The 10,467-nt window shown below is 39.3% G+C and overlaps 1 protein-coding gene across 1 annotated transcript; it reads right to left on the bottom strand.

The window, feature by feature from the left end:
- Positions 1–4,981: 4,981 nt before the first annotated feature.
- LOC102193474 (solute carrier family 22 member 5-like) lies at positions 4,982–10,222 on the bottom strand. The gene is made up of 7 exons (XM_005733755.1): positions 10,070–10,222; positions 8,711–8,837; positions 8,531–8,631; positions 7,330–7,544; positions 6,438–6,620; positions 6,103–6,238; positions 4,982–5,455 (listed from the first exon to the last, which is right to left on the bottom strand). The coding sequence occupies exons 1-7, from the start codon at positions 10,195–10,197 to the stop codon at positions 5,353–5,355; spliced, it is 993 nt and encodes a 330-aa protein (XP_005733812.1). The 5' UTR covers positions 10,198–10,222; the 3' UTR covers positions 4,982–5,352.
- Between the last annotated feature and the right edge of the window lie 245 nt (positions 10,223–10,467).

Consider the following 10,467-nt stretch of genomic DNA (forward strand, 5'->3'; position numbering starts at 1 on the left):
ATTAAAACAACTCCCAAAATCCATCAACAACATGGAGAGAGTGGGGAATTTAGTAAATGGACAGGTTTATTATATGGCACTCTTTTCTAAAGCCTGAATGCTTTCTGTCTAACATTCACTCTCCAGTGAACAATGAATATATTTATATATGAGCCTTGTTTGGAATAAATGCTAGCTAACTAAGTGTTGCTTGTGGATTTTATCTTCAAACATTTTAAGCTGTATTCTGCCAAATATCTTTTAAAATTCATTTTGTTTGTGCTGCTCAATTCCTGGACAAACAACGTGGACAAACAAATCCCCTTCAGCCTGACCTGAGCTGGGTCTGGCCTCTACACAAAATGCAGTTCAAAGACTCCAAAGAAAAGTTTTTTGTTTTGAGTTTGGGAACAGGATCGGTTGTGTTTAGATTCAGTTTCTTGTCTCCTCGAGTAAATCAGAATCATTCACTCAACTTTCCTGGAGGTGGTCCCTCTTTTGTTGTGGATCTGATAATTGTTCCCCAAACAATGGAGGAAGGAGTGAGGTGTGTGAATGGTGGGTGGAGAAGGATGGAGAGGAGGGATGGAGAGAGACTGAAGGGCTGGAGGAGAGGAAAGTGGAGCCAAGGAGGTGGAGCGAGATTAGGGTGAGAGGCAAGACTTTAGCCAGCTTCCTCTGTGGAAAGAAGGAAACAAGAAGAGCACAGACGAACAACACAAGAAAGACAACTCTGGAATGAATCAACATGTTAAAATTGACTAATAACAATGAAAAATAACTTATATACGATTAAATTAGTGGACAGTCTGTTACATTTTGAAAATGAGCACTTGGAATGGCTTAATACAGATTTATTAAATGATACAGCATATAAACAGCATATATACATAGCCCTCTGAATTCATTCAGCAAACATGAAACAACATGTTACAATGTAATTGGTGAGAGTTCTGTCCTGTTATGAATTAATGGACCTGGTGAAACCCATCTTTGCTATTTGGTATCAAAATAAAAAATACAAATCATAAATGAATAAAACAGCAAACAGTCTAAGTGTAGTTGTCTGTCTTCAGTGGGAAACAAAGGATTTAGAGCTGCAAGACAGAAAGACTAGCTTCTTTAGAGATGGAAAAATGTTGTTAGTTTCAGTGTTTTGATGCAATTTGTTGACAATAAGTGCAAAATGCTGTCTGTTCCATCCTTTAATTTCCCTTTCTGCAGAAATCCTGCATCTTTAAGCATACAAGGGCTTGCCACTTCTGAGTGAAGGCATGCTGGCAGCTGAAATAATGTTAGGTCATGGCCAGTCATGCCCACTAAGTTTTCTGGCATCCTGGTTCTGATAGGTAACCTGCCAACATGAGTCATGAGTCATGAGCCAGCATACTCCGAGTGCCAGTCCCACGCCCAACTGGGAGGGTTGTATTAAAAAAAAAAAATCAAATTCTTTCCCTGATCAAATACGAGGATAATCAGGAAGAGTATAAGAGAAGGATAGTTGAAGTTGAACGGTTTTGAAGAGAGGCAAGGTTGCCGTGGTTTGGACATGGGGGAAGAGTGGATATATTGGACAAAATTCATGCAAGAGAAGTGAAGTGGATGGTGTGACAGAAGATGATGATAGGAACAGGGGGAGGTACATGATCTGCTGTGGGGACTCCTAAAGTGAGCAGCTGAAAGAAGAAGAGCTTGAAGGTCCTTGAGCAGATGGGAGAATAGCTCCTCCAAACATTTTCAAACTCTGAGCACTCTGAACGGAGCTGAGTTCTTAGCTCTTCAGCAAAAACCCAACAACATCACTTTTCCTTTATTTTTAAGCTGCTTTGTTTGCTTTGCTTTGCAAGTCATCCTAACTTCATCTAACCTCGACCTTTGTGTTGTCTCAAAACTATGCATTGATGTGTGCTTTAGGACTAAACATCTCTACTTTGGTCTCGTCACTCCACAGGACATTATTCCAGAGGTCTAAGAAGTAGCTTTCTAATGGAAACCCTTCCAAACAAGTCATACTCTGTCTTTTTCTACTTTGAATCTCATGACTTTAATATTTCAAATTCTGACTGAGGACTATAAAGTATTGCAACAATGTTTTGGCAGCAAACTGCCAAAACTTCTGTTAATACAGGGGTTTTTACATTTGCTTATGATCAGTTAATCAAGTGTGTTTTGTTAGCTGCACTTGGCTGCTGCTTACACTCTTAACTCCTTTGTAACAGTTTAAGGTTTTGCTTGGTTTTTCACAGAACTGCAAAGAGTCCTGTGAAAACAGCGTTAAGACGGATCAACTCAGCCTGGCAATAGAAAACTTAAGATATGGGTACGATAATAGAGTGGCATCTGCTTTTGCTGACTTTTTTGCAGGGTGTTGTCACTTCCTCTGTGCTCATGTCAAAAATCTTGTGACATTATTTGGCTGGGGGGGGGGGGGGGGTAAATGGTAGGGCTTAACAGAGTTGAAAGCAAATTGGAGGTATGCAAATACTGGAATTTTATAGTGGAGTTAAACAATATGCATAATAATACAGTAGCACTAAAATTTCAGTGGTTATTAAATTTCGTATAGATCTGACGTTCAGTTAAATTAAGTTTCTTTAATTTCTTTCCAAATTAAAGAAATTTATTGAATTTATTTTTATATTTATCTTACAGTGAGAAAGTGTTTTTACTGATTGATGGCTTTAAAATGCATTTTGAGATTTCCTGCAGCTGAGAATCTTTGAAGTATGTTTGGAGGATTTGAAGGGCACCGCATTCAGAGAATCATCCGTGTATAGAGTGGTAGCCTTTGGAGGTGGAAAATGGAGCCCCCATATAGGAGCCCACAAGTGCGCTTCCTTGAAATTTGAGAAGGTTTTATCCAGTTTGAGGCTAGATTTTTTTTTTTAAAGTCAATGGTTTTTTTGCCAGGTAGCCCAGAAATTCAGCTCTTACTGTGGTGATTGCAAAGGCAGGAAAGGACTCTTGTTACTCATTATAAAAAACATGTAAAGCATGTTAAAGGACAACATAAAAACAGCTGGCTTTATGATTTACATATTAAAGGGCAAACTTATTTATCCAAAAGCATTTTGGATAAATAAACATAAGATCACTTTGCTCTTATGTTTTGAAGGATGTTAGTTAAAAAGTTTCAAACACACAGAAACCCGGATAAACTGATGTGGAACTCCTAAACTAATCATTATGTGAAACTGTATAAAACGGTCATTGATCTGAGTTGTCATGGAGTCTTTATTTGTGGGTTAAACATTTTTTAAGAGGAACAAGTTTCCACACAAAGTTTGATAAAGAACCTTGAAACTGAATAAGTAAAAAAAAAATAGAAAAACATGTAGAACAAGTTAAAACCAAAGAAAACAGGTGAATGTATGTTTCACATATTGAAAGAGGAAGGATAAAGTCCTGTTTTGTAGTCAAAACAATTTGAATCCTTAATTTTCTCTTTGTCCCTTATGTTTTAAAAGACAATACACAGTTTCAAACACACAGAAACATGTGAGAACAATGAAGAACAAACTTCTGAATTAACCATTATGTGAAACTGTGTGAAAGTTCATTGATTTGAGTTGCTGCGGAGTCGTTAAATAAGACGCTGAAGTGACTGCTGTTACTCATTAAAACTGAACAAAACACGTACAGCAGGTGCATTCACATTTCACTTATTACATATTAAAAGAGGAAGGGTAAAGTCTTGAGTCTCTGTGTAAATGTTTGTTGATTTGTGGTGTTGTGGAGTTTCTATGATACCAGGAACATGTTTCTATTAAAGAATACATGCCGGGTTATTTCAATTTGGTGGCTGTGGCTGCCACTGAGGACAGATGGAGCTGTGCTGTAGTACAGTTCATGTCATCAGTTGCAGATATGTTATAGTTTAGAAGCTGATGCTGAACAGTTTGGCCTTACAGTTGACTTGAATGACAGTTCTGATCTATGCAGACCCTAAAGTAATGTAATTAAACATATGAAGTGTCAAAACTGCTGTGCAAAAGCTCTATTCTTGGTACTTTGTTTTGCCAAAACATAAGAAAGAGGAGTAAAGATGATTCATTTAAATTACTGCACAAGTGTTACAGTTTAAAGTTCCCATTTGAACCCACTTATTTGGAATTACCAAGCCTGAACCATTCAGATAAGACAGGATGGGTCTTTGCTGTCACGTTGTTTACTCCAAATTCTAGCCCAATCTTCTAAATGTTTTGGGATTCAGAAGATACGTTTTCCAACCTTCTGATGTCCAATTTTAAATCCGTGCAAACTGTTGCCTCTGATTCCTGTTCAGCTCACAGGAATGGAACTTGTTCAGGTTTTCTGCTGCTGTAGTCCATCTGCTTCAAGGTTCAATGTGATTTTTGTGCACACCCCTGTTGTAACAAGTGATTTACTGTTGCCTTCCTATCAGCCCAAAGCAGCCTGGCTATTCTTTTCTGACTTCTGGCAGCAACACGGTATTTTCACCCTGAGAACTGCTGCTGACTGGATATTTTCTCTCTTTTGGACCATTTTCTAGAAGCCCAAGAGATGGTGGTGCAGGAAAATCCCAGTAAATCAGCAATTACTGTTCAATTCAGTTTAATTTAAATAGGAGCCAACTCAAAGGTCTTTATGTTGTAAGGCAGAGAACCTACAATAGAAATTTCTGAAATACTCAGACCAGCTAGTCAACACACCAGATTCAAAGTCACTTTAATCACCTTTCTTCCCCATTCTGAAGCTCAGTCTGAATGTCAGAAGACCGTCTTGACCATGTATACATGCTTAAATGCACTGAGTTGGTGTCTTATCACTGGATGATTAGATATTTGCATTAACGCACAATTGAACAGGTGTACCTAACAAAGTGGCCGGTGAGTGCATACCCAGTGGCTAATTGCTATTTGTGTCTGAGCAGTTTTTAATGTCATTTTCTGATAATATGTCCTGCTGGACTGAACCAAGGACTGAACCAAAAAATTGCAATCTAGCAACAAAAATCTTCATCTGAAATGTATATTTTCTGATCTTTATTTCTTAAACACATTCACATTCATATGACTAACAATAACGTTTATCTCAAAGGCACGGGTGTTTTAAACGATGGAGGGAAAAACGCTAAACTAGACCTTCATCGTGGTAAACTTTTCCCCCCTTTGCTTTTAAAAGGTAAAAAAATTACACTCATTGTGTATTAGCTCCCCTTGCTCTGTAATGTGGAGAGAGAAGCTGCTATATTGCTGGAGATTCTACGGTTTCTCTCACAGTCTTTGAAGATGATGGAGACAGAAAACAGTACAACCATCTTGTCAGAATGGACTAAGGTCTTTTGTTTCACATTCTGTTGTTGGTGGTAGCGTTGGTGAAGGCAGCTTCATTCATTTCTGTGTCCGAGTCTTAAAAGCGCGTTGAACAGATGATCTCAGGCAGAGACGTTTGGTCTTTAGCTGATTTCATGTCATCCTTCTGGGGTGGCTTGAAGGCACATGGCCACCTGAATCTGGAAGCAGATGAAAAGAGCTGCGTCAGTACGGCTGATTCTTTGTGGCTTTTTTTTTTTTTTTGCCTTTTTTGTTTTATATGGAAAACACCAATATTTTCTACATATTGCTAGGTCCATATATATTTGGACACTGACAAGTTCTATTTTTTTTACTGTTTTCTGAAACACGTTCCAAATATAGTTATATAATAGACATGGACATAATGTATAAACTCTCAGCTTTCATTTATGGGTATCCACATTCAAATTGGGTGAAGGGTTTAAGGGTTTCAGCTATTTAACAGGTGCTACCCTCTTTTTTAAAGGGACGAAAAGTAATTGGAGCCTTTGCTCAAAGGCTATTTCATTATGTCATTATCAATTAAGTAGATAAAACGCCCATCTGAGAAATTGCTAGAAAGACAGAAAGTGGTAAACAGTGGTGGATGATCGCAGGATTGTGTTAAAATGCTTTCGTTCCTCACATTTGCAATGCTTTGTTCAGCCCATTGAATTAAAAATGAAAGTCTGCACTTCATCTGCATCTGAGTTGTTTCATTTACAAACCTATTGTGGTAATGTACAGAACATTAGCACTTCAAATATGCCCCTGAAAACAGAACACAACCCTCAGTAAGAGCAGTCATAAGGTTGGACAGACTTACCTCTGAATTGCTTGCATCTGATCGATGGTGTCGGGAAGCGGCTCTCTAAAGGTCTCCGGAAGAAAAAAGCAGAGCACGACACTGACAAGTGAGAGAGAACCCACAAGCATCCACGGCAGGAACTCGTAGAACACAGCTGCGGACAAGACCAAAGCAGATTATACAAGATTAGTGAAGTCAGTCTTTGTCTGCTACAGACTGCATCACTAACCTGCAGGTCAGTTTACTAAGTTTAGAGACAGGTAGCTAAGCATTAAGGTTGGGGGTTTTTTTTAAAACTTATTTTCAACACACCAAGACTTCCCTTAAAGATAATCTGAACCCAAATATCTCACCCAGCTGCAGTAGGTATGGGGAAATAGAGGATCCCGCTCTGGAGAGCATGGCACAGGATGACATCACTGTATTTCTGATGACTGTGGGAGAGAGCTCTCCAGTGAACATGTACAAAATGCCCGTGCCAACCAGAACGCCAAATTTACCCAGCAGCACCAGGAACAGGGTGAGAGCTGGATGGCCTGGAGGGAGGGGAAAGAGCGTAAGCTTTTGAGGATGGAAACAAATTATTTAGAAACACTAACCAATAGTCAAAGAGCCTTCCCTCTCTTAAATGCCAGGCCAGATTTTCTATATATGTTATTTTCCAACAGCAGCATGCAGGTTGCAAACATTTAAGGCATATTTTACACATATTTTATAAATGCCCATGCTATACTATTGTTTGATCTGTGATTTTTGTCTGTTTTTTGGGGGTTATCATGCATAATAAAGCTTTTGAAGCTATAAATGACATGTTATTGTCGTGAAGTGAAAATCATAGTACACACACTTTTAGAAGGAGTACTAGGAGTATAAATGCACTATAACTTGGTCATGTTAGCCAGGTAGTTGGTGGTTGCTAGGCAAAATGTTGATGTCATAATATCTGATATAGATAAGAGCCTTTAAAGGCTTGCAGTGTACCTGTGTGTCAGTTTTGTGTATTATCTGATGAAGAGTGTTTTCGAGCACTACTGGCATATTGGCCCAGAGATGAACTTGTGACCTGTCCAGTCCTGCTTCTCACCAAAAAAGGCTCTTAAGAAAATCAAAGTTACTCTGGGGCTTGGCCAGACAAACAATTATGGGTTCAAAATATTTATTGTTTAGATGAATTAATGATTATGTTCACAAAGAGAGTGAGAAAAGTGCAACGGGGGAGTACTAGATTATAGTGGTCTCACTCACTGTGCAGAGTGAACTGGATGAGGAAGAGTGCTAGCGCCCCCAGCAGGAAGAAGCTGATAAAAGACAGGCGGCGGGAAAGCCTGCATGCACTTAGCCAGCTGACAGTGTATGCTGGTAGCTCAACAGCTGACAGCAAGAAGTAATTCAGGAAGGGGTTGCCATAGAGTGTAGACATATTGAATGACAACCCAAAATAGGTCACATGTGTAGAAAGCCTGCAAACAACAAGAGAACAAATTTTTTTTTAAAAAGAGAGAAATGAAATCCTGTTAGCATCACTGAGACGCTGTAATGTCGAATATATCAATAAACCAAAACGTCGGTGACGTAGAAACTTGTCCAGCTCACAATCTATCGCGATTCACAGGTTATGATTATTAAAACAGCAAATGTGATGTGAACCTTGACAACAATTTGCATGAAGACCCATTAGATCAGGGACGGCCACATACAGCCACATTGATCTGAACTGGGATGAACCAGGGAAGCACCTCTTTCGGTCAGTTCTGTACTAGTTCTGAAAAAACAGGAATTTTTCTATGTTTTGATTGTTATTGTTTACCTATTACTTAATTACTTGGGTGTTGTATGAATGACAACAGGGGGTGTGGTGTCTCTTATCAGTAGAGAAAAATTGTAAAACTTAAAATACAGTTAAAAGTCCAAAATGTCTGCCATCATTCACATTTTATAAAGTCATCCAATGGGCCACATTGTAGTCTTTGCAGTGCCAATTCTGGCTCTGAGGCCTTATGTTTGACACCCCAGAATTAGATGTTCATTATATGTAAGTTTAGTTAAATTCTGAACAATTCTGTAGGAGGAGGAGTGAGTCTTGTGAATTCTTGAGGGGCAACTGGATGGATGATGGATGCTTCATTACAGGATGAGCAATAGCAGGGTCCGTCAGCTGGAATAGCTAAAACTGCAAAAAAATCAAGTTTTCATGAGAATGGCACTAAAGGAAAGGTCACTGACTGTTCAAAGGGTTCAAAATACATCCTGATGATGTCAGCATGTCCAAAGACATGTTGGCGGACACAGAAGTCACTAGTAATGTCCTCCCTAGTAACCTTTAAAACATGGATTACTTCCTTTTAATGTTCTTGCTCCGGAATAATGAAACTATCAATTATGCTATACTCTAGTTAGCAAGAAATCAGTTCCTGAGAGCACCTGCAGAGGAGAAGGTTCAACTCACCAGAGAAACCAAAGTATGAGTGTGACACTTCGAATGCTTTTGGCCTTTAGGAGGTCCAGGAAATTGAGGGTCTCAGCCTTCTTGCTATCAGACTGTTGAACCTACAGTGACAGAGAAATGTCATTGCAGTGGCCACAATAGTTTACAGTGTGGAACAAAGTTGATGTCAGAAGCCCTTACATTTGCAGAGAGGAAGATAACAGGAGGAGCTTCCACTCCGTTCTCCAGAGCCGCTGACCTTAACAAGCGTTCTGCTTCTTGCAAACGGCCTTTAGACACTAGCCAGCGAGGAGACTCTGGAATCAGCCTGGTGGACAGACAGACACAAATCTAGATTGTCTGCAGTTCATCAGTCAAGTCATCACTTAGGTGAAAACACATCTACCTGAGTAGACGGAGACAGTGTTAATTATTCATTAAGTTGCTGTTGAAATATATAAGTTCAGAATTTATCTCAGAACAATAAGAACACCTGTAAAATTAGTGAAAATCTACTCCAAATAGGTGTAGATGGCATAGTCACGCTAAAGAAAGGTATAAAGTTTCACTTCAAACACGCATTTAGTGTTTGCTTAGTTGATCCACAGTAGAAATACAACATCCATGCTGAAAATAAATGAGCAGGAATGTGTGCTAGACGTCAGCGGGTTTGTCTTGAGTCTACAATCCTGTTTGCAGTATTCATGATCAGGATCTGAGCTGGGGCAATGAGGGTCCACTCCTTTGGTAGATAATGTGATCAGAAGGTCACATTCATTATAATATTTGCAGCCGACTGTGAAGTGGCTGGGATGACTGAGACCATGCTTCAGTTCCATTTTGGTGGTTGTTTGTCTTCAAACTAACTATTGCTTTCTTTGGGTATTTCTCAATCTAGAATACAAGTGATGGGAACATGGACAAGTGCATTTGTGTGGGCTCACTTGTAAAATGTGTGTTATGTCAGGTCTTTGTAGTGAACAGAGAGTGGAGCCAGAAGACTTTGGTTTACCAGTTTATCTATGTTTGCACCTTCAACTATGAAAACAAGTGTGACTGAAAGAATGGGTAAGAATGCAAACACACCAAACCCATTTTCTGAACTTTAAAGGGTTTGCCCCCTTTAATGATCTCATACAGCAAAATCCAGTTTTGCAGAAATGAGCATCTAACATGGCCTTCTAGGCACGCCCAGCATGAAGGAGACCTAGAGAGATTACATATCTCTTTTGTCTCAGGTTCCCCCAACAAGGAAGCAAAAGGACATCTGGATAAGTGGAAGAAAGTGATGGATCTATGGATGGATGACGAACAGACACTAAGCTACACATTTAGCTTAATGTTGGTGTTAAGCATCAGTGTTGGACAATCGTACATGTTTTCGGTCAGAAAGAAAAATCTCATGATAGGCAATGAAAATGACCTAAAATACTTTTTACACTGAAGCGCATTTACACAAATTCCTCAACATTCTGTCTATCGCACACTCTCCATTAAGTCTAACTCTGAAAATGTCACCAGCAAAAAAAAAATCTTAATAGTGTAGTGAGGTCATTTTACCACCAGAGGGGGAGGCTGGCCAGCCCAGGCACGGCCATTAACAGCGACAGGTGTTTCCAGTTTCTGAGCAAGTAGGCAGTAGCAGGAAGCAGCATCATACCAAATACATACATGAAAGGTAAACACATGCTAGAGTAGAGAACTCTAGATGAGCCAGCGAGGATCTCTGAACCTGTGGAGAAATTTCACAAGAGTGCAGAAGTTGTTTTTGTTTTTTGTTTTTGTTTTTGCCTGTCCCGTTTGGCTCTTTTGCCATCAGAATTATTGTCTAAAGGCGAAGAAAGATGCCCAACGGATTTACTTTACCAAATGGACCATCCCAGTCTTGCCGTAATGGTCTATTTGATTCACTTTTTATTGTTTATTTTATTTTATTTTCACTTGCTAAATACGGGACA

The sequence above is a fragment of the Pundamilia nyererei genome, unplaced genomic scaffold (genome assembly GCF_000239375.1).
Source record: "Pundamilia nyererei isolate P.nyererei 1_Seehausen unplaced genomic scaffold, PunNye1.0 scaffold00055, whole genome shotgun sequence".
Taxonomy (NCBI): Eukaryota; Metazoa; Chordata; class Actinopteri; order Cichliformes; family Cichlidae; genus Pundamilia; species Pundamilia nyererei.